The 25,452-nt window shown below is 37.3% G+C and overlaps 1 protein-coding gene across 8 annotated transcripts in view; it reads right to left on the bottom strand.

The window, feature by feature from the left end:
* Positions 1–25,452, bottom strand: part of PTPRD (protein tyrosine phosphatase receptor type D) — a 934,659-nt gene that overhangs the window by 205,957 nt on the left and 703,250 nt on the right. For all 8 annotated transcript variants that reach the window (XM_072596637.1, XM_072596633.1, XM_072596674.1 and 5 more), the window contains 2 exons: positions 7,006–7,194; positions 3,313–3,423 (listed from right to left, as the gene is read on the bottom strand). In XM_072596637.1, coding sequence (XP_072452738.1) covers positions 3,313–3,423; positions 7,006–7,194 — 300 coding nt within the window. The remainder of the gene's footprint in view (positions 1–3,312; positions 3,424–7,005; positions 7,195–25,452) is intronic.

The following is a 25,452-nucleotide window of genomic DNA, read 5'->3' as shown; positions in this document are numbered from 1 at the left end:
TAAATATAGAATACAGACCATACAAGTATGGTATCTGCACACATAAAAAAATAAAATTTATGTTTACTTGTTGATATCTTAGACACATTCATACAAAAGTCGATTCAGACCTACTAGGGCCCCACGTGACTAACTACATACTAACACAAACACCATGCATAAGATAAACACAGAAACATATACATGCATGCATATATATAATTATATATGCATGCATGTATATGCAAAGAAGGAAACTGGAGGACCAACAGCATGCTTGAGTTGAGTACCAAAACCAACTTCAATGCTGCGTACTTCCAGCTGATGTGAGTAAATGTGCTGGACCACATTGTCACATCACAGCCCTGGAACACATCACCTACAGTACACTGAAAGTGCAATTTGATTTGCTTTCAGACTCAAAGTGGATGCAGCCTCAAGACCTCACACTAACACTGAAATGGACATAGAAAAAAATATATGTATATACATATATATAGTCACTGGAGAAGAAAACAAGACAAAACCAGTAAGGATACTGGATTCAGTCATGCATGACATGCGAACGATGAAATCTTGAGACCCATGCTTAAGACAGTGGAGATGTGGTAGAATTGAAATAAAACATAAGAAAAAGTAGAAAAGATAATGTGGAAACATAAAAAAAAAGTGAAAGGAAGGAGAAGGAAATAGATGACACTGTTTGAGATTGAGGTTCAAAATAGGATAGGATTGAGAAAGAGAAGATATTAGATTAAGCTTATGCTGTTATAAAGCAACAAACACAAAAGAGGACCAACTGGGACCAGAAGCTACATATTTAACATTCAGGATTCCACTAGGTTCACATTTAAAGGAAACCAACACAAGCTACTATTTGAGCATATTTTTTCCAGCATTCATAATGAGGGCCAGTAGACCTAAAACATACAGTTGGGCATAACATACAGTAGTTAATATTTAAGCAAACACAACACCAATAAAATTATCAGGCAATAATCAATCAGTGTTCCTGCTTCAGTCATTTTATTTTTGTATACGTATGTGTGTGCCTGTGTTTGTTGGTAGTGCCAAAGATAGAAGGCATGAAAGAAACAAGTTTCCTCTTAGGCTTTTAAAGCCTAAAGAATACACTATATGTATTTCGGTAAGAGGGCCAAGAATTGTTAGAACGTGCCTTAAATACCCAGGGTGCAACGCAGGGATGAAGGGTTGGAGATCAGGTTCAAGGGGAAAGGAATACACAGCAACAACCACAAAAATACCCATCTCCCCAGTAAAAGATAAGAGAATGCAAAATAAATGATTTCTTCCTCTGAACCCTTTTATGCTGAATTTAAATTGAGATGAACCTCTATGGAGACAAGAGGGCTTCTTCTGATGGCCTCACAAATGAATGACAGGCATAGGAAAATTAAACTGAACAGAGCATGCCTTCATCAACCAATTTCCAGAGGCTTCACAAAGCAAGCAGGAACCAGTGTCCAATTTGTAGTAACAAGGAACATTTCAAAACCAAACTGACACATAGAGGAAAGTTTAGTCTTCATGCTTGGACTTGGGGGAGCAACTACAGGAATTCATGCCTTAGATAGCAGGCATCATCAAAAACAGGTTTGAAGAGAGGAGAAGGGGAGTGGGGCAAAAAGCAGGAACACTGACCCAGTTCACCAGATCTCACTCATCGTATTAGGAATTACACTTGACCATGCACCCAGGCTCATTCTCTCCCATCATGCATGGTAGGTTAGATACCAGCAAGCACCAGAAGCCATGACCGGGGCATTCTCTGATAAAACATTACATTAGCCAAAAGAAGGCCACAATGCAGCTACATTCATTTCATTTGTATTCTTTGTTATTGGCTTAATTAATAGTTTTGTAAGGTGGGTAAAAAGTAAAAAACACACCAACCTTCTCGCAGCTCTGAGGGATGTAGGGGGTTTGATGCAGAACACAATGAAATGAGGAAAGGAGAAAAACAAGGGAAACACAGAGAGAGTAAAAAGGCCATATCAAGGCTTTCAACTGCTACTTGAACATCTTTATTTGCTCTAGTTCAACCTTCCTCCCTCAATTTGAAAAGTTACCAATTTCTCACTGTTCTCCCGCCATTAGAAAGGATAGCTAGCATCATTTTGAAATTTTCCTTTGAAGAAGATACACATGCCTCATGCAGCATAGGAAGTCAGCATTTTGGAAAAAAGGATCAAGTGGTTTTTAAAGGATTGTAAGCAGGAAACGTTTTTCTTCATATCCTCCCACCCCAGGTTCCAAAAAGGAAGTAGAAAGGAAGGAAATACAAGATTCCCCACTACAATAATGACCCCTAACAAAAATTTCAAAATCAAGCTAGGTATCTCCTGAGGTTACCCACCCTTTAGTAAAGAGCTTAAAGGCATTTCCATTTTGGATCTCTTTCCCCCCACCCATATGAGGTTATACATATACTATATATCCATTAGGAATAAGAGCTTTTACATTTGACAGAAAGCTACAGGAACCAGCCCTTGAGAATTGTGGAGAAGATGAAGTAGTTCTTTCTAGTTGAAATCAAAGGAACAGCCTTGCATAGATTTAAAAAATTAATCATTTCTATTACTTTACAAGGAAATATGACTGTATCCTCATAATTCATACTTGTCCCTAAGACAAGTAATTTCTTTCTTAAATATAGCCAGTTCGTTACTGCCGTGGAAGTGACAACTTTCTAAGAAGTTAAATTTTTAAAATAGGCATACATAATATGTTTACAGGAAGAAGAAACAGAAAGAAAGAAGAAAGGAAGGAAATATATTTAATGCTCTCTGAATATGCTACTGCTCAACACTGGCAACCTTTCCCCTTTTAACTCCGTAGCAGAGGTCAGATACGCATCCCCTCAATGCTGAGAGTTTCACAGAGAGCTTATTAGTAAGTAGCACACCAAGCAATCAGTTTAGGGGTTTGAAAAGAAAACAAGAAAAACAACGAGAAACAAAAACCAACAACATCCAAAAATTTTTTAAAAAAACATCCCCCAAACAAAGCAAATGCAAAACTACAAAACACAGATTGAAATCAACGCAATAAAAGTTGGAATCAAGATGTAAAATGAAAGGATACTTACAAATGTCAAGTTATTAGACAGACTGGACCCCAAAGTTTTTTTTTTTAATCCTGAAACTCTATTTAGCAATCCCTATCCTCTCTATGCTATTTAAAAAGTATTGCAATGCTCACTATAAACACAGTTTGTTTAATACTGTAGTAAGTACTGTATAGACCCTGTGAGTGTCTTAACACCCCCTGTTCCTGAATGAAGATCAGATGCCAGGGTTATGTCATTCCTACCTCTGACATAAAGATTGGCAGGGGCAGAATAGCGAGTACCAGCGCTGTTGGTGGCAACACACTCATATTTTCCTTGGTCGGATTCTTCACTCAGTTCAATTTGGAGGGCGCCTGTATGGATATAAAATACATTGCCAAACAGGCGGTCAGAGAAGGCCTTCTCAGAGGACAACTCTAAACCCCTTAACAACATGAAAAGCCCTGAACGCGAAGGTCCACTCAACGTCGGTTCATTTTCTCGCTAAGGTGCACAGACAGAAAATGATGCGATGAAAAAAAACATAAATAGATTATTTTCTTTCAGATCATCAATACTAGTACAGGGAAACAAATTTCCACTTTTGAAACACAACTTCACTATGCAATTAACATTATTATTTCCTAGACTATTCAAATGAAGATGAGTGAGACTGCTTCAAGGAAGTATGGCTTTTAAATAAAACAAAAGATTAAGTTTTTTTTTGTTTTGTTTTGTTTGGTTTGGTTTGGTTTTATTATCAAAAGTGGTGCCAAAGATAGGTACTCTCAAAAAAAGCAGTTCTGGTTTTCAAGAAAGTCTTCTGCTGAAGAAAGCCAAAAATGAGCAGCAAGTACAAAAAGGCTGCGTGAAGTGGGGAAAAAAAAGAAACCACATTAGTCATTTATAATCATCAAAATATTCTTTAAAGAAACAAAACTCCCTTAAGACATGCAGATTTGTAAGAAAAGAAAGACGGTTTCCCATAACTTACAATCTTTTAAGTTAACATTTGCTGAAAAACAAAGAGTAGTTGAATTAGAAGACAAAAAAAAAAGTTAAAAAGCATGGTCTATGCCAATAAGGAAGAACCAACCAACCACTGCTCGAGAACCTCAGGAAGGTCCCCTTAAGACACCCATCAAAATCCACTAGTGGGATTAGCAGTGTGGTGTCACAAAACCCCAAGAAAAATACGAAACAAGAAAACACTGCATCAGAGTAGCAAAAGCCAGTAATACCACATACCACCAAGAATACTGAGTCATCAATGTTTTCCAAAGCCTGAAGAATAGAAAATACAAAAATCCAGAGACGAGTAAATCCAAGAAAAAAAAAAGGATGGGGGGAAGGGGAGAAACATGGCTGTCACATCTTAGGAAAGTGGGATCAGGTGGGGGAGGGGAGACTTTTTTTTATCATGGTTAAAGAAAAAAGAATCGCAGAACAAAATCAAAAACCCTTTCGAAAGATAAAGACAAAAAGAAGATATTTCCAGGTTGTCTTCTGCATGTCTGCAACTGTTCTCCAGACCACCTTGGCTTTGGTCCAGAACAAGAACAGCTAAGGAAGAAAAAAAAATGATCTTTTTTTTTTTCTCCAGTTGGACAAAAAAAAGAGGAAAAAAAGAAAAAGGAAAAAAGAAGAAGAAAAAGAAAAAAATAAAGAGAGGGACAGATGGTACGCTGTGACTGGTCTATGGCCAAAAGACCTGGATATGCTTTCTTTGAAGCATATCACAAATTAAATTATCTTTTTTTCAAATGAACAAAAAAAAGAGAAAGGAAAAAAGAAAATTAAAGGTCACAAGATGAGAGTCACTGATCATAACCAAACAGGACAAAGGAAAAAATAAAGATGATGGACATTTTTGCATGTTTTCTTTAAACAGGACAAAGATGAAAAGGATGAAAGGACAGAAAGAATGAGTAAGATCATTCTGTGAACGTTAGTTCAGCACTCTTACCTCTTATTGGTGTACCACCTGGGTGGATAATATGAATGCAAATAAGATTAGAAAGAAGAAGCATTAGTACGAGAAGAAGGAGGCTAGGGCTTTGGAAGAAGAAGCAAATTAGATTTACAGAATTAAATAAGGTCTTAAAAAGAAACTTGAATTACTATACTGGTAAAACAGGAATATATTAGATATTATTATTAGGTTATAAAAGCAAGTTGCATTGTACCACAAAAAGGCAAATGGCCCAATAGGGAGCATAGCCTGTCTGAAGATTAGCAACTGAATTCTTAGATCTTAGGTTATATCTACATAGGGTCCGAAATATATTGCATAGGCCTCATATGCATTTAAAAAGACTTAACAATAATAGTTTTTCAGAAAAAATACTGGCTAGTCTATTTAAGTGTATAGATAAATATATATATAGCTAAGCATATATATATATGTACTATATAGGATATACTGACAGCTATCTGGAAACAAACATTGCATTTGAGGTTATATAATGCAATTTCTGTACTACATTTACGGGATACTTGTGTACTGTTTCTGCTAGACAAGTGTTTCTAGGACAACATTTCTGTGGAGGTGTGTGTGTGCGCGCCACTAGAGATCTGGTGACTACACTGACTGTTAGTAAAATGCATGCCATGCATTTTAATAATTAATAATAATAATATTATCATAATATTCTGAATATGGAAATTAGTGGGGGGTGAAGTGCGCTTCAGAACTAAGCACTTACCAATAGATTCTGGAGATTTAAATACGGAGAGAAGAGAGACAGCATAAAAATATTATTATATTCCTTATAATTTGGCACATAAGTTTTCAGAGTTAAAGCTTTATACACTAAATAATCTATGTCACATGTGAATAATTAATTCGTAATTTACAGTTACAGGTCAATCTACACAATTCTGCTGACAACAAGCAAAGAGGCAGTTAACAAGACGGTTTAACATCACAGGACAGGTCAAAAGCTGAGAATTCTGGGAAGACAGGCAGTTAAGAACTATTCTACACCAATATTATTAGTACTAATGCCAAGGTTACAGCTTATTATAAGTCCCCACGACATTGTCTGGAGATGGGTCTTAACACTTAAGAAATTTAGAAATACCTTTTTTCCCCCCTCTAATCTAAAGAGAACCAAAGAATATACCTGGGGACTGGGGAAAAAGGGAGGGAGAAGGAAGGGCTAATGGGGAAAGGGCAACGGGCAAAGAGAGAGAGAGAAAGAGCGAGCAGAGAAAGCTGGAGTCTACACCAAAGCAGGCTTCTGTGTAGATCCAGACACTGGGGGGGGGGAGGGCGGGGGGGTTCAAAAAGCTTTCACGTGGGCGCACACTACTGTGGCTAATATGTTAGAAAATTCTTGTTCAAAGGGGGAAAAGGCCCCTTGCTTTCATGGATTATAACAGAACTTTAAATAATATATCTGGTTACACACATGGCGGGGAAAATCTGTGTTTTATGTATTAGTAAGTAGAAAGAAGATGTGTCCAAACTTGCTAAGCTTTGGAGGGTTCAAATATGGAAAAGATAGCACAAACCACACTTTTTATTAATTTGTTTTTAGAGTCTAATATGAAAGATTTGGATTGCAATGAAAATAACCATTGGTACTCCTTGCAAGTTCTGAATGAAGTCCAATGTTGAAATAAATTTGTCAAAAAAAAAAAAAAAGAAAAGAAAGAAAGAGAAAAAAAATGAATTCACCAAATACTGCGAAAGAGCAGTTAAAAGAAATTATCAAAAAATACAGTCACAGCAGTGAGCAAGGTGGAATAAAAAGAAGCTACGAAACAGACAGAGAAAGAGAGAGAGACAGACTCTGAAACAGGCTATGACAACATCACAGAAATGGACAACACATTAAATAACAGAGAGAAGAGGAAGAAAAATCATTACCTAAAATTAAATTAAAAGAAAATAATAGTGAAAGGGGGGGGAAAGTCTCTAGACATTAGTTGAAACAGTAACAAGACTCTACCTGATCGTAACTGTTTGATGCGTCCATTGTTGTTACTTGTGTCCACAGGCAAGAAATCTTTGAACCAAGTGATTTCTGGATCTGGATTACCACTGGCTGCACAGAGCATAGTGGCTGTGCGAGTACGCTCAACCACCTTTAACTGTGGGCCCATGTCTATGGTAGGGAAGCCCCGGGGAATCTGATCCTCTGGAACACAGAAAAAAAAAAAGACAAATATAGATTGAACAAACACAATTCAACAAGACTTAATTGTAGAGATCCACTGATATGTATTCATTGAATTTCCCATCCTGATCACAAAGTATAGAAAGACTTCACCTTCCTAAGATTACTGAAGCTTAGCCTCTGGGTTCTAAGATGAATGAGAGATGGCAGAACCCACTGTTCCTTTTATGGGGATGGGGAGAACCTCAGCTGAAGATTGCACTTGAAGCTTAATAGGTAGCAGAGAAAAAGAATCAGGAGGAGACTGGTCGGTAGTGTAAGCAATGAATACAGAGAACCTCCAAGTATTTGAAGGCGTAAGCATCCCTGTAGCACTGGAGATCTGAGATGTCTCTTTACAAATAACCTCATATATACCCCTCTATATATGTCCCTGAGTATGTTTTTCCTATGTATGTAAATTTTTTATTGTTTTTTAGTGGCTAACCTGGAAATTTTGGATTTTAATGGAAATAACCATTAGTACTCCCACTTACGTACCCCTCAGGCATGTTCTTTATGTATGTCCATTTTTTCAATTCATGGTGTTTATACTTGTGGAAAGAGTGACATCCATTTTTTAAGGAGGTATGGTAGCCTACTGCTTTTTTTTAAGTGGCTGAGATAATTCAATGCCTTTACTTTGAATGAATAGAGTTCTCTTATTGACTTGTGAGAATAAATATATACAACAATTAATAAATAATACAAACAAATAATTGGTGGAAGCTGATGATCAATAGGTTCATTAGGATGAAAACAAGCAACATAGAGTAAAAATAGGGAAGCGTTTCTGGGGTAATTTTTGTGACAAAGTGGTACCTCAAGAATAAATAAAATATGAACAGATTAGGATGGGACACATTAAAGATCCAATCAACGTATGCTATGAAAATTTGGTGAGAGAAATACAAATTTGGGTTGTATAAAAAAGGGCTTTAAAGAGATTTAAGGGGATTAAAGGGATGGGGAAGGAATATATTCTGGGTTTGGAGAACAGAAAGCAGACACAGTGAGGTAGGAAACAACAGGGTGGGTGGACAACTAGGTAATGCAGTTTGGATGAAACGTGTGTCAAGGGTAGTTATGTTAAATAAGGCAGAAAAAGTCAGAGGGACTTAAATGCTAAGTTAAGGAATGTGCAATTTATCTTACAGGCAATAGAGGGCTAATGAAGGTTTGATGTCACTGTTGTAAGTAGAAAAGTGAGTAGAAAAGGTAAGACATGGAAAGATATTTTTACCAGCTGCATGCTAGATAGACTAGAAAAGCGATGCCGAATTCTGACATAGTAGAGCCTGGAACCCAATTAAAATTTAATTGACAGTGGTTTAATAAACAAAATACAAATACAACATAGATAATGTTAATTTATGATTTTCTACATCAATATATGGAGGCAGGAATTCTTTTCTGTTTAAATCTGGAACCACTGGTCTACAACATTAAGAGATTCAAGGCAGAGAAAATAGTAGCTTCTTGAGATAATTTTTCCTTCTCTTAAGGTACTCCCACATTCTTAAAGGTTAACAAATAATACCCCCCCAAAAGTCTAGAGCCTTCTTCCTCCCACACCATCTAAAAGACAATTTTTTTAGTTCTTTCTCACCATTCTCCCATCAAAACATGATTTCAGGTCTTGAAATATTACAATTAAACAATGTCCCAGGTATATTCCTAACTCATGACAGTTGACTGGCAGTGGGTCTAGCCAAGAATTTTTAAATCAGACTCTTGTGTAACCACTGGAGGAACTGAGATAGGTACACTAAAGTTATGCAAAATTGCAATTTGGACAAGACACAGAGTGAACACTTTTCTTCCTCGAAAGAGCTGTGTGAAACCTTTCAGGATTCAAAAACACATCACAACTTCCATTCAACCAATGACAGTTAGAGTAATTAGATGAATTTTCTTTTACCATCAACTTTGTTGTACAACTAGGCTCTAAATAGTTTGAATAGTGATTCCCTCAAAGTTCTTGCATTACTTGAATTTGTACTGCCTATTTACATTGGGCTGGAACCAACGACCATATTTTACATAATTATACCTTTCAAATATATATACATAGCTACTTCAGTTCATTCATTTATTTGCACTAATCAAGACCTAGTGGCAAGACTTGCAGAGAGACATAAATTCTACCATGGGAAGTGTCAGCATCATCCCATGAGAATTGTTTTTTCATTTTGTTTCTTGCATGTGCTTTCCAGTGTGTTTGAATGGAAACTGTATTCTAGAGGCTGGAAGCCAGAGACCTGATTTAGTCTCTGACAACTTCTGGTGATCTGGCCTTAAGTCACTCATATTTCTGAATTTCAAGGTCTTCTTTTGTCAAGTGAGGATGATTACACTTGCAAGACTTAACTTGCAGATTTCTTGTGAAGATTTGCCTGCTAAAGTGTGAAGTGCTATATTTGCTTGAGTTTTATCATTCTAAATGCTCATACTTTAATAGGTTGCAGATCATCTGAGGGGCTGCCCTGAACCAGTGCAAGACACAGTCCTTCCCCTCTTGTTCTGTGCTATTTGTGTCTATGTCTCTTTATAAACCCAACACAATGGAGTTCTACATCATATTCATTTTTTATAAATTTATTACTTACTTTTAATTCTTTTTTTTAATCTTGAGTTCCAAATCCTCTCCCTCTTTCTAACTCTCTAGCTTTCTAGCTCTCCCCCACCCACTGAAATGTTGAGCAATACATCAATTATACATCTAAATCATGCAAAACACATTTTCATAATAGCTATGTTGCAAAAAAGCAAGAAAAATAAAGAGAAAAAATTAAACTTCAATTTTCACTCAGAATTCATCAGTTCTCTCAATATGTGGATAAAATTTTTCATCATGAGTCCTTTGAAATTATCTTAGATTACTATATTGATCAGAGTAGCTAAATCTTTCACAGTTGATTATCATTACAAAATGATCTCCTGGTTCTGCTCACTTCACTCTGCATCAGTTTATAGACACCTTCCTAGCTTTTTCTGAAACTATCCTGCTCATCATTTCTTATAGCATAATATTTGGATTCAATTATATAGCACAACTTGTATAAAGGTACCTCAATGATGGGAGAATTTCCAATTACTTGCCACCACAAAAAGAGCTGCTATAAATATTTTTGTACTTAAAGTCCTTTTCCTTTTTCTTTGATCTCTTTGGGATATAGACCTAGTTAGCAGTGATATTGCTGGGTCAAAGGGCATGCACAATTTTATAGCTGTTGGAACATAGTCCCAAATTGTTTACCAGAATGGTTGGACCAGTTAACAACTCCACCAACAGTGCATTAGTGTCTCTGTTTTTCCATATTCCCTCTAACACTGTCATTTTCCTTTTCTATCATGTTACCCAATCTGATAGGTGTGAGGTGGTAGCTCAGAGTTGTTATTTGCATTTCTCTAGTCAATAGTGATTTAGGGTACTTTTTCATGACTATAGATAACTTTGATTTCTCCTTCTGAAAAATATCTGTTCATATACTTGGACCATTATCAACTGGGTAACTGCTCTTTTTTTAAAAAATAAATTTGACACAGTTCCCTACATATTTGAGGAATGAGGCCACCATACTCTTTTAACGTAATAAAATGATTATCATACTTATCCAATCTTCTTCATAGAATTATTATGAGTACCAAATTAACATCTATGGTAGCAACACAGTACTATAAGAAGCAATAAAAAAAAAGAAATTCAGAAGATTTTGGGAAGACTGATATAAACTGAAACAAGTCAAAGAAAATAGAACAATGTATAGAATGATCACAGTAACATAAATGAGAACAGTAAAATGTATCATAATTCATATTAAAGGCCAAGACCAATCTGGTTACAGAAGGCACATGAAGATGTCCACTTCCTGCCTCTAGGCAGAGATAGACACTACAGATGTAGAATGCGGCATACATAATCAGATGCAGCAGGTCGGATGCTTTTATGCTTTCATATCTCTTCATTACAAAGAATTCTGGTAAGAGGCATTACTGAGACATAGCAGCATCAATAAAACAGTTTTTAAAAAGAAGGCAAATATGATAACTCATGTGACAACACTTTGTACATTTTAAGACTAAAGAAATATATATATATACATGTGTGTGTTCACCCTTCGTTGCCAAAGAAGACCGTGCCATCAGAGAAATGATGACATGACTTGCACTTGACTTTGTTTTGAGTGAGGGAGGGCTGTGCAGGTCACCAGCCTCACTTTTCCTCCAGAGCCATCTGAATGCAGTGACCAGATATTCATCAGGATGACTAGAGATGACCCAGGATGAGGCATTTGGGGCTAAGTGACTTGCCCAAGGTCACACAGCTAGTGAGTGTCAACTGTTTGAGGTGAGATTTGAACTCAGGTCCTCCCAAGTCCTACACCAGTGCTCTATCCACTGCACCACCTAGCTGTCCACATACATATATAAATACACACACACACATGCACACACACACACACACACACACACATAGAGAGAGAGAGAGAGATTATCTCTAGATAATTAAGTGATAAGCTATACCTTTGTGACTGATCTATTGAATACAGTTCTGTGGATTATTTGAAACTCTTCTATATCCACTTACAATCTTTTAGTCCTATAACTACAATAGCTACTCTGGAATTTATAGATAAGAATGGCCTATGGGAAGAGACCCTAAAAATGTACACCAACATATGTATGCATATAATATATTCAAAGAGAATCATAAGATCATTTTTCTTAGAGCTGGGAAGAGCTCTTGAGATCATATAAGTCAGAGGTGTTCAACACAGGGCCAACTGGCACTGTGTCCTGCAACACTCCTGATTTCGGTGTGAACCAGAATAAAATGTAATTGAGAAATATTTAACAAAATAAATAAGAATACCAACAGAATACAGAAAATATTAATGTAGTCTTCTAAGTCAATATGTGGTAACAGGGAACCATATATATGGAGAGAGAGAGAGAGAGAGAGAGAGAGAGAGAGAGAGAGAGAGAGAGAGAGAGAGAGAGAGAGGCAGGGAGGGAGGGAGGGGGAGGGAGGGAGAGGGAGAGGGAGAGGGAGAGAGGGAGAAGGAGAGAGAGAGATTGATTAGTGGCTCCCTTTTAAATTTATTTTGATACCACTGATTGTTCAACCCCCTCTCCCCTTTTACAGATGTGAAAATTAAAACCCAGAGATGCTAAGCAATTTGTCCAAGGTCACAAAGGTAGTTATTGGCACGAGAGGATTTTGATCCAAGTCCTTGACCCTAAATCTCATGCTCTTCTTAATGTCCTATTCTGATTCCTCAAAGACAAGAGTCAGAAATTATTCTGAAATTATAAATCTAACCAGAGACTCCCTTTCAAGGCAACAAAAATTAGTGCAGAGAGATACCTAGGAAAGCAGGTTATGTTAATCATAACAATCTATTCCATTTGAATTTCATCAGGCTGTTCTTTATGACTATAAAGGTTTTGTCAGTGTTTTTACATCTACGTAGCAGCTTTAATATTACTTGAAAAAAGAGGAAAAAAGATCAATAGCTGCTATTCCATGCAAGCTATATCATCAAGCATCTTGCCCAGCAGCTATTGACACACACTGCTTCAAAGGATAAAAATAACGTACTTGGAGTAGTCCAATGGCAACTAAATTACCTTCTTCACCTAGAACTGAGGGATATTTTCAAGGAGACTTCGCGAAGCTTATAGATTTTGTTTGTTTCACCTGATTCCCCCCTGCATCCCCCCCAATTCTCCCCCCTCCAGTTATTGTTTAAAACCTGATTCAAATTCCCCTCCTCTAAGAATTCTGGGTAATGTTTTTTCCTGTCTTGGACTTCGCACAGATCAATAAATCAACAACTGAGGATCAATCCAAAATCAATGAGCAATAAGAAAGCACTTATTAAATACTTTTCGAAGTGCCTGGCACTATGCTAAGCATCAGAGATAGAAGGAAAGGAGAAAATAACAGTGCCTTTTCCTCTCATCGCTGCTATTAAGCCACATTTAAACTGCCTTTATGAATTTATTCTACTTTCATTTGCACTACAGTTTTTTTGTGCCATATCATATTAGACTGTAGACTTTAGGAAGGCTACAACTTTACTTCAATTAAACTCTTTCTCTCCCTCACTGCCTAGCAAAGTGCTCCGCAAATTGTAGTAAAAATTAATGTTTGAAGACAGACTTAGAAATGAGTGATTCTTCTGTCACCTCTTCACCATTCTGACTTCTTCACTGCATTAGAAAGAAGTGCTCAGGGAGCAAAGCTTATTTTGTATTTTTGCCAAATTCATGGACCACTGTCACTAAAAATGTTATGATACAGAATCCAATTTTTTGCTAAAGACATTCCTCTCCATAGTAAGCTCAGTTAGCCCTTGGATAGCAGACACAGTGATAATAGTGGAGTCCATCCTGGAAGCCTTTTCAGTTCAGTGGGACCTACCAAAACTGACACTCCATGGACATAACCAAGATCACTTTCACAACAAGAAAGTTTGTTGAATCAGATTGAATCACTTTAAAAACCTAGTTAAGCCTATACAGTTATATCAAAATAGCACTTTAGAGATGCCGGGATGATGCTATGATACCTCAGGGTCTATTGTCTCCCTTAGGCTACTTAATCGCTAGCAACGTGAACGTGTATAAATATTGTTTTAGCAGTCACTATTTCTCAACTGGATTTGGATCTCTCTTGAAGTGCCACAATATCTGCCACCCATCAACAGCAAGTGTCAAAGGCTTGGATTGTCGGGCCACTTGCTCTAGGCTCTTACCAAAGAAATTTAGATTTAATAACCATTTATAAAACGTGAAGCCTTTACCTTGGGAATCCCTGACAAGGTCTGACTTGTGACATACAGAAAAACACTCTAATGCATTTGTATGACCTCTCCTTCCCTTCTAGGCTCATAAAGAACACTCCAGAGCCCCTTTTTCATACACACAAGTGCATAACAAAGATAATCTATCTTGCATACTAATAGAAGAGAGTATGTAAAGAGCTTTCCTTTCTTATTTTTAATAAGGGTAATTAAATTCCATCCGTCCCCCTTATGCACAGAACCTCTTTCAAAGCACCCTCTTCATTAAATTTTCATGAGAAACATCACAATGTAACAGATTCAAATAGTCAGAGCTGTTATACTTTGACAGTTGTGGCTTGTTTCCAATTTGGCTGTCAGGTATTTGGCAATAAAACCTAGTATTCCACATAAAACGGACTGGAGAAATAATGAAATTTCTAATTGGAATGCTTATCTCAGTGGGTGTAGTTTATAAGATGTTAATTCCTTCCCCCCCTTTAAATTTATTAGTGATTTGTACAAAAGTATCTCAAATATTTGATAGCTTCATGCTTGACAGATCCTCGTGTCTGGGCTCTGGAGACTGGGGAGTCTAATCGATACACTGCTGTATGTTGACCACATAAACTGGGCGGGGTAGGGGGGGAAGGACAGCAATCCAAAATTAACAAATTGTCAATACGCTGGTAACTTTAAACTTCTACATGAGGTGGAAAGAAAAAAAAATTGTCCTATTCATTAATGTGCTCATTAAGCTTTTAACTGCATTACTTACCACTGTTCCATATTAATATTCAATCATGCTGAATTAGCTACTAATTCATCAACAATTTAAATCAGACTTGACCTTCACAAAACCATTTGGTCTGTCGTTTGGAGAGGCCATTAAAGGGCAGATTACTTGTACTTGTGCTTAGTGAATCAGAGAAGTAATACATATTTTGTTTGGAATGGCAGCTACAGTAGACCTGGAAATAGAGCACATTCTTTGACTCTGTTCAGTGTCTTAATGGTTTATCCTAATATTGGGTTCCACATTCCATTAAAGGAAAGAATAAAAAGGTGTGTCAACGTTTTGTTTTGTTTTTCCATTAAGTTGTCATTACTGTAAAACTTTTGACAGTATTCTGACCTGATTGGAAAACCAGTGAAAAGTAGTGCACAACATCCAGAATGGAGATAAGAGCTATGGGATAATTTTGCAGACTTTCATGGAGATTCAAATTAAACTAATATTTATGAGTATGTTCAAAACATTGAACTAAAGGCTGAGGTAGGTACAAAGTTTAGTAAAGATATACTCCCCTCTCTGCTTTAAGGACTTTCCAGCCTAGTAGGGGGTTGAGACACATAAATAGACAATTAGAATATGTAATAAAGCATGAAAGTGTGTTAGCTACAAAACAAAATGATTTGCTGGGTCTCAGGGAGAAGGTACTTACAAGAAGAAGCCATCAGAGAAGGCTTCCTGGAACAGGCAGTATTTTTAGTTTTAAAAGGGTGGATAGAAATTCAGCAGCTAAAAAAGGATAGTGAGGTACAAGAAACAGAATGAAGGCAGACGAGGAGACAGGATGGAACAGTATATGTTCCGGGACATGGAGCGGTCCACTTTGGCTGGAGGACACAACGGGTGAAGAGACTAATGAGACGTGAAGCTGGAAAGAGAAGGTAACTGTAAAAGAACAAAGTGGTCCCTCTAATAATTTTCACAGAGTGGGCTCCACTGAATTGCTTTACAGTGACCTTTCACCAAAAAACTTAATAAATGTTTGTTGAATAAATTGATGGATTATTCTGGTCAACCATGGTGCCATATTTTCTGCTGTCTCCTCTAGATTAGCATCAGTTCTGTTTGCAGAGAAAACATTCATGGCTTATCAATAGCCAAGCACTTCCCCATCAAAGACCTGGCAAAGGAACTTGGAAAGTGAGATATAATTTATCCTGGAGAAGTTGTAGCAAAGAATAGGAATTTTTATGAACACTGATGACTTTAATAAATACCAAATAGTTGGGGGTTCCTCTTATTCCTGAGTGCACATATAAGCCTTCAGTGAGACCTTTTACACATAATAGTTCTAGAGTTACGCTAAAAAATGACTAAGTAGTTAATGTGCATTGACTTGGCAAGACCATGCCTGGTCATACATTTCAAGAAAGGAGACAATAAAAATGTAGGTCCACTGAAATATTCATAGCAACCCTCTCTATGGTAACAGAAATCAGTAAACAAATTGAGTGCCCTCTGATTTCAGAATAACTTAAAAAAATTCTATGAATATATATGTCTAATATTTTTTACTTTAATATAATATATATGATTATAATATATTATGAATATAATGGATTTTTATTGAACATAAGAAATGATGACTATAAGCAACTGAGAGAAACATGAGAAGATTTGTATGAACTGATTCAGAGGAAAATAGGTCAAATCAAAAAAACAATATATCATTACAAAAAATGGAAATATCTGGAAAAAAGAACATGATCCCTACATGGATCAAAAACCAATGAAAATCCCTGAGAGCAAATAATGCCTTCCTCATGATGAAAATTAGAGGAATATGAGGGAAGAACATAGTACATAATGTCAAATGAATAAGTTGTTTTCTGCCTAATTGTTTTTCTTTGTCACAAAGGAGAGTTCAAGTTGGGGATGGAAAAGATTGATGTACAGACAAAAGGCATCAGTAAAATGTAGTAATTTTTAGGAAGGAAGAAAATTAAGTCGCCCTCCCCAACTTATAATAGGTTTAAATCTTAATTTTTTGGTAAACTCCTTGAGGACAGAGATCAACCATAGCTTCTTTTTCTTTTGCAGTTTCCCATGAGACCTCTTGGTAAAAAGCACACACTCAAGAATTACTTACTGAAGTCCTCTCCATCCACTTTGATTAATCCTGATTTCTCCCATCTCTGAACTTCTCTCATAGACTGCAATTCAGCTAATTGCTTGCTAATTATTTTATGTGTCTGACTTTGTGTCTCAGACTAGATAAACATTTATTAAAGTGAACCACGTAATGAATAGCAGGAACTCTTCCCTAAATTCCATTCCATCTCCCTTTTGCCTAAGAATTGCTCTGTTTCCTATCTTTTCTTCCTCTAATTTTACAAGAGAACAACACTTCTTGCTTGTGTTGCCAAATGTATTGCCTTGCTTTCTGGGTCTGGCATTTACTTTATCATTTAGCCATATAATATACCAACATGAGTCATTTTACAAGGTGATTTATGTCTCCTTCATAAACTAGCTTTTAAGGTTTTATTCTTTTGTGTGTTTTGAGTTGAAACAAGCACTCTTTTAAAAACTAAACAGATGGAAATCATCAGTTACATCAAGGACAATATGGTACAGTGAGAAAAGTCATAGATTTCAAGCCAGAAGCCCTAGGTTTGAATCTCAGCTCCACTATTTATTGCAGGAGAGACCCTAGGAAGCCTCTCTAGGTGTCATTTTCCTTACCGGTAAAACAAGAAGGAGAAGGTTGGTATGGATGATTACTAAGGTCCCTTCCAGTTCTAAATCTGATGATTTTATTTATTCCTGTAAATGTGAGGATGACCATTTACTATTCTAATATACATAAGATATGGTCATAATTCAATATTCTATTTTCTACTAGCTTTCCCTTTTTGAGAAATTAATGCAATTCATATGGCATAAAATAAGGACTTCAGATGCCATTCTACTCATCGTGTCTAGGTAGGTAGGATGTCAGTAAATGATCCTTGTCATAGGTGGGTTAATGCTATCTGAAATAAATATACAAACCAAAAACCTGAAAAACATGATAGAGAAAAAGCTAGGTGGGTCCCTCAGGCCAGCACGGCACATCCTCTTTACAGTTATTTATTAAAGTCTTCCTTTTTCAAAAAGATCTTCCTGAGGTTATCTCTTCCATGAAGTTTCCTCCTATTCCCTTAGGGTAAAGTGTTTTTCCCCTATCAAAGTTGTTCTAAGGATTTCATTTGGATTTCTTCTTTACCTCATTTTACCTTGTATTATACTTACTTGTGTACATGTCATTAGCCTCCTATTTAAAAAGAAGCTCCCTGAGGGCAAAGTTTAGTATTAAGACTATAGATGGAGAGACAGAAGGAACCTTAACAGTCACCTGGTTAAATCCCTTAATTTTCCCAATAAAACCTGAACCCCAGAGAGGACAAATGATTTGCCCAATGTTACAAAGGCTATATATAGACAGCAGAAACAAGGTTTGAATCAAAGTCCTCTGACTCCAAATTCACTGTAACTTGTATGAGGCTGCAGTAAAATATAGAGAGCCAAGAAAGCTAATGCCATCACATATTATGTTAAGAAGGGCTAAACTGCTATATACTTCCCTGATCAGAACACATCTATAGTAATGGTTTCACTTATGGGTTCCTCACTTTGCAAAGAACAGACATAAACTAAAGAGCAACTGCCAGAAGCCAATGAAAGGTCCTAGCTTCATATCACACTATGAAGAGAAAGAACTTGTCATGTGTAACTTGGAGAAAAGCAGTCATGGGAGATTAGCTTTAATCAAGCATTATATGTGTTTTTAAGATCAGGCATTATTATTATTGATTCTAAAAGGAAGAGTGAGGAGCGATGAGTAGAAGTTGAACAGGGGCAAATTTAGGCTTAACGTAAGGAAAAATTTCCTATCAATTATGGTCATCCAAAAATGGAATGGGCTACCTTAGGAGGTAAACTTTCCCTGAGTGGAGGTCTTATTTAAAAGACACACAGACACAGACACACAGACACACAGACACACACACAGACACACACACACACACATACACACAGAATGGCTGCCTAAAAAGTATGTTGTAGGGGAGATTCATGTTCTAGCACATATTGGAAGAGATGATAGCTAGGTACCCTTTCAGCTCTCAAATTCTATGATTCAGGATATAGTTTTGTAACTCCTGAATGAATAATTATTAACTGAATCAAATAAAATTTAATTTCTCATTGCCATTATTCAATTATTAGAACAGCCATATACTTAAGTAGTCAAATTAACAAAAAAAATCAGTTACTATTGAACTTAATACTGATTTACTTCCTATCAGTGAGTTGAGCAAAAGGTCTCCGATAATTGGTGATCAAAAACTTGAAAATGATGCAAACAAGTTTCATTCACTTTTCTTTAAGGAAATCAAGATATATTTGTGGTGTGAGAATATTTTCTCACACACTTAGAATAAGCAAGGCCTGTAATGACATATGTCTTTTTTATGGATTAACTGACAAGAAAGATATAAAGGGGGATGCATATCTTATATGATAGTGAAGTTTATCTTTCATGAGAACTTAAGACATTTATGGATAATATATAGGAGAAATATGATGGATATTCCTACTTGTAGAATGTATAATGTCTCAGAAATGAAGGTAAAAGACTTTATACTTTTTGATTCAAAAGGTCTACATTATGATTAATATAATCTGGGATTCAAATGACTCTATCCATCACATTCTGTCCCAGAGTTCCAAAGTACTGACTAAAAGAAGATTCTTAAGTATGACATTATCCTGTGAGTGAAAGAACATACCTGACCCACAATAAAGGGTAATATGAAGAAAAATTCTGCTCATGCCCTCTCAAACAGAAAATGTCTAAACATGCAGAGGGCTTCTTTATGACAGAATACTCTTTCTAAGTGAGAGTTCTTCAGAGCTTACAAAACATGCATATTTCTTTCTTTGACTCCAGAATTTAGGACCTAAGACATCTCAAGTAGTATAAATGAAAACGTAATTCATGCTTTCTTGTAATTTGTTTCCATTGACCTCCAATAAAATTTGTACAATTATACTTTTAACACTCAAAAGGCAAAAAAAAAAAATAATAAAGCCTTCCTTAGTTTATGAAAGGTGTTTCTTACACAAAATTCTTCATATAATGGAAGGATGAAACATGACCTTGTGTATCAGGAATATCTGCCTTAAATTCCATCTCTGAAGAATACTGTCTATGTAATATTAGGTAAGTTACTTATCTTTCCCAATATGCCTAAACAACTTTCAGGACTGTAAATTGTAGACCCAGGTTCCAATATTCACTGGGTGAGGGAGCTACCTTACGGGGAGCTGTCTACATCAATAAAACCTCAACTATGGACTAAGACATAGCTCTAGTTTTAGTAAAAACTCCATGTGGTCATGACTTAAAGAAACAAGATGGAGAGAGTGTTCACATAATCCTTTTTAAAAAATCTTGTTTAGAATGGTAGCATTATCTATTTCAAAAAGGATACTAATCAGAAAGGTGTAGAAATACTTTGCTGGAAATTATAAAAAGCCTACTAATGCTAAAGATCTTGGGACAATATGGCTCTTCAAGATAAATAATTTTTTCACCTCACGTTCACATAAGACAGTGGCAGATCATGACAAATGGGTCAGGAAAAAATCATATTCTGGGTAGTGGCAGATACTTAACAAAATTTAGTCAATAATCTGATGCACATCCAATGATGGAGAGCCAAAGTTCACTTCGTCGATAGAACAGTACTGAGGAACTTATGTTATGCCAACACCACTGTAAGCAAGTATAGAATAAAAATAACTTGTTCATGCTTACACTCCACTATGTCAACAGGTTTATGATACAATAGGTGTTGATATTCTCTCTACCAATGGAAATATCTCTTCCACCACTTCTTATCTTGTGAGATTCTTGTCCAAGTATTTCTGCAAACATTCCACACAGCATTTACCTTGTGCATTAAAAGCATTTTGCTAATTTAAAAAAAATTCCTGCATTTCAGTGAATTTGCCCATTAGCATTTCATATTCAGTTTTAGCATTAGTAAAATTACTCAGGCAGTATTTAGTAGGTTAGATTAGAGAGGAAAAACACTGGCGACACCAAAATTAGTCAAGAATCTTTTACCACAGTCTAGGCAAGTAGAGACGACGGTGTGATCTGGTTGGGATAGGAAATGGTCAGAGACAATAGATGTCACAGAATGAAAAATGACAGTTGGCAATCGTTTGGATACCACCATGTTTTTGAGTCAACTACCTTTCAGAATAAAACTAAACCATCCAAAAACAAATTAGAGACATTTTCCTTTCGACATTACAGATACTAAAGACAAATGGCTGGAAATAAAGTTTATTATTTCAAAAACAGTGTAAATAAAGCTTTTATTTTCACTATTCCAGATGGCAGCAGGATATAATTTGCACTGTTTTGACATCATGACCATATTATTCATAATCATTCTTCCTACAACTGAATTGAATGAAGGACTGAAAACAGAAAAATAAAAAGAGGGGAAATAAAAGCTAAATCAACGTTTTTCCAGCAAAGTTGGGCTTTCGGGCCATCATCTAAATTGTTACGCATATGAATGAAATCTGAAAAAAAAGCCTACACAAACAAAGCAGTTTCTAATTATAAGCTAAAGGCTACTCAGAGTTGGAAATAAATGATCTAAAGTATGAGAATGCTGCCAGTTAATAAACATTATTTCCATTAGAATTTTTAAAAAGGATCTGCAAAGAAAGTAATTATGACCAACAAAGAATGGATCCTGATTCTAGGGGCCTCTGTTCCAAATTATTATATCCAGATGGAAAGTGTTTTCGAGCACGCCTATAAATCAGGAAGACAAAAGGCTTCACTTGAGAGTAGGTCAAGGTATTCGTTGGGGGTCATAGTAGGCTACAAGGTCTCCAAAGATTTCTCATAGATTCTGGTCAATTACGCAATGCAAGAATAGAAAATTGGACATTGATAAGCTGATGAGAGACTCATTAACAGCTGCTAAATATTCAACATACTTAGCAGCTGCCCATAGAGTATTTTGATGTGAAGCATGCATTAAAAAAAATATTCTTAGCACATTGAGGAGGTGGTAAGGCAGCTTCAGTGCAAACTAAAACAAATTTGTTTAGTAGCATTATATGCAATGACACCATAAATTGCCAAGCAATGTCTATGTAGCAGAACACAAAAGCACTTAGGCTAAATTATCATTTGTATGAATGTTGTAGCTGAGATTTCACATTACATTAAATCATTTAACATTCATTGTTATTTGCATTTGGCCTTAAACAAGTCTTCTGTTATAATAAATGAGCATGCCCTATATGGTCCAGAATTAGATAAATTCACTGGAAAATAAAATGAGGCACCACCTCATTCCAATACTTGAGTACATGCCATAATGGTCAGGAATTTTTCATATGGACTACAGTCAGTCATTTTCCCATTTTTACTCACTGCACAGAAGCACAATGCTAACTTCCTGGCATGACACAGAATCTAATACATTATACTTCAAAGAAATCATTCATTATAGGTTTGTAGGACTGTTTGATTATTACACAAATTAGGTACCTTCCCCTTTGCACCTCCTGAAAACTTTGGGGGAATTCAGAGTTGTGAGAACTCTCATTGATTAGTCAGTTTCCTTTAATAGTAAAAGCTACAATAATTAGCATTTAAGGAGTATCTGCTATGTGCTAGATACTGTGCTAAGTGCCTTATCCCATTTAATCCTCACAAAAACTAAGAGAAGTAGGCTCTGTTATAATTCCTGTTTTACAGTTATAAAAACAGAAGCAAACAGAAGTTAAATTCATTCCATAATAGAAGCACCTATTATGTGCCAGGTAATGTGCTAAGTGCAGAGGACAGAAAAAGAAGGAAAAAACAGAAGTCCTCAAGGAGCTTACAGTCTAATGTGGGGGCTTCATATAACACGAAAATATTTTAGGGGCGGAGCTAAGATGGCGGAGTAGAAAGACGCACATACACATAGCTCTGAACCCACAACCTATAGAATGGCTACAGGGAAGTAACTCACGGCGAATTCCGCACCCAGAGGCCACGGAACACTGGAGCGAGGGAGATTTCTGTTCCAGAGAGACCTGCAAACCTCTCGCGGGGGGTCCTTCGCGCTGCGGACTGGGCGCCGGGACTGGGAGCTGAGTGCAGCCCTGCCGCAGCCGCGGCACCGAGAGGAAAAGATCCGAGCAGCCTTCACAGACAAGATCTCCAGCGGCCACGCGGGTCCCTCCACCCACAGAGGGATCTGCAAACCTCTCCCAAAAGGTCCGTCGCACTGCAGACACAAAGCCCAGCCCAGACCTGCTGCGGCCACGGCTGCGGCACCGAGAGAAACAGATCCGAGCAGGCTTCAGGGACGGGATCTCCAGTGGCCGCACAAGTCCCTCCACCCACAGGTGACAGGGGTGGGTGAGAGAGTCTCTTTGGCGGGTCGAGAGGGGAGTGGGGTGCCCCCATAATACAGCCCCCCCCCCCCCCCCCGGGAGGTAGAAGCTGAGAGGCAGCTGCAGACAGGGGCTCCCCAAGCGGGCGGGAGCCTGAATCCATTGCGGAAGGTCTGTGCATAAACCCCCTGAGGGAACTGAGCCTGAGAGGTGGCCCTGCCCCGACCTCAGCACCAGAACATAATCTCATACTGAATAGCAGCCCTGCCCCCGCCAAAAGCCCTGAGGCTGGAAGCAGCATTTGAATCTCAGACCACAAACACGGGCTGGGAGGATCAGGAGGTGAGGTGGGTGTGAGGAAAATATTCAGAGGTCAAGTCACTGGCTGGGAAAATGCCCAGAAAAGGGAAAAGAAATAAGACTATAGAAGGTTACTTTCTTGGCGAACAGGCATTTCCTCCCTTCCTTTCTGATGAGGAAGAACAATGCTTACCATCAGGCAAAGACACAGAAATCAAGGCTTCTGTGTCCCAGCCCACCCAATGGGCTCAGGCCATGGAAGAGCTCAAAAAGAATTTTGAAAATCAAGTTAGAGAGGTGGAGGAAAAGCTGGGAAGAGAAATGAGAGACATGAAGTCAAAGCATGAACAGCAGATCAGCTCCCTGCTAAGGGAGACCCAAAAAAATGTTGAAGAAATTAACACCTTGAAAACTAGCCTAACTCAATTGGCAAAAGAGGTTCAAAAAGCCAATGAGGAGAAGAATGCTTTCAAAAGCAGAATTAGCCAAATGGAAAAGGAGATTCAAAAGTTCACTGAAGAAAATAGTTCTTTCAAAATTAGAATGGCACAGATGGAGGCTAATGACTTTATGCAAAACCAAGAAATCACAGAACAAAGAGAGAAGAATGGAAAAATGGAAGATAATGTGAAATATCTCATTGGAAAAACAACAGACCTGGAAAATAGATCCAGGAGAGACAATTTAAAAATTATGGGACTACCTGAAAGCCATGATCAAAAGAAGAGCCTAGACATCATCTTTCATGAAATTATCAAGGAAAACTGCCCTGAGATTCTAGAACCAGAGGGCAAAATAAATATTCAAGGAATCCACAGAACACCGCCTGAAAGAGATCCAAAAAGAGAAACTCCTAGGAACATTGTGGCCAAATTCCAGAGTTCCCAGGTCAAGGAGAAAATACTGCAGGCAGCTAGAAAGAAACAATTCAAGTATTGTGGAAATACAATCAGGATAACACAAGATCTAGCAGCCTCTACATTAAGGGATCGAAGGGCATGGAACAGTATATTCCAGAAGTCAAAGGAACTAGGACTAAAACCAAGAATCACCTACCCAGCAAAACTGAGTATAATACTTCAGGGGAAAAAATGGTCTTTCAATGAAATAGAGGATTTTCAAGTATTCTTGATGAAAAGACCAGAGCTGAAAAGAAAATTTGACTTTCAAACACAAGAATGAAGAGAACCATGAAAAGGTGAACAGCAAAGTGAAGTCATAAGGGACTTACTAAAGCTGAACTGTTTACATTCCTACATGGAAAGACAATATTTGTAACTCTTGAAACATTTCAGTATCTGGGTACTGGGTGGGATTACACATGCGCACACACGCTCACATACATAGAGACAGAGTGCACAGAGTGAATTGAATAGGATGGGACCATATCTTTAAAACAAAATGAAATCAAGCAGTGAGAGAGAAATATATTGGGAGGAGAAAGGGAGAAATTGAATGGGGCAGGTTATCTCTCATAAAAGAGGCAATCAAAAGACTCATTAGTGGAGGGATAAAGAGGGGAGGTGAGAGAAAAACATGAAGTCTACTCTCATCACATTCCACTAAAGAAAAGAATAAAGTGCACACTCATTTTGGTAGGAAAACCTATCTCACAATACAGGAAAGTGGGGGATAAGGGGACAAGCAGGGTGGGGGGGATGATAGAAGGGAGGGCATGAGGAGGAGAGTGCAATTCGAGGTCGACACTCATGGGGAGGGATAGGATCAAAAGAGAATAGAAGTAATGGGGGACAGGATAGGATGGAGGGAAATATAGTTAGTCCTATACAACACAACTATTATGGAAGTCATTTGCAAAACTACACAGAGATGGCCTATATTGAATTGCTTGCCTTCCAAAGGGGAGGGGTGGGGAGGGAGGGAGGAAGAGAAGTTGGAACTCAAAGTGTTAGGATCAACTGTCGAGTAATGTTCTTGCCACTAGGAAAT

Source organism: Notamacropus eugenii, chromosome 1 (assembly GCF_028372415.1).
Source record: "Notamacropus eugenii isolate mMacEug1 chromosome 1, mMacEug1.pri_v2, whole genome shotgun sequence".
NCBI lineage: Eukaryota > Metazoa > Chordata > Mammalia > Diprotodontia > Macropodidae > Notamacropus > Notamacropus eugenii.
Note: the sequence above shows the minus strand (reverse complement) of the source record. Positions and strands in the feature narration are given on the sequence as shown.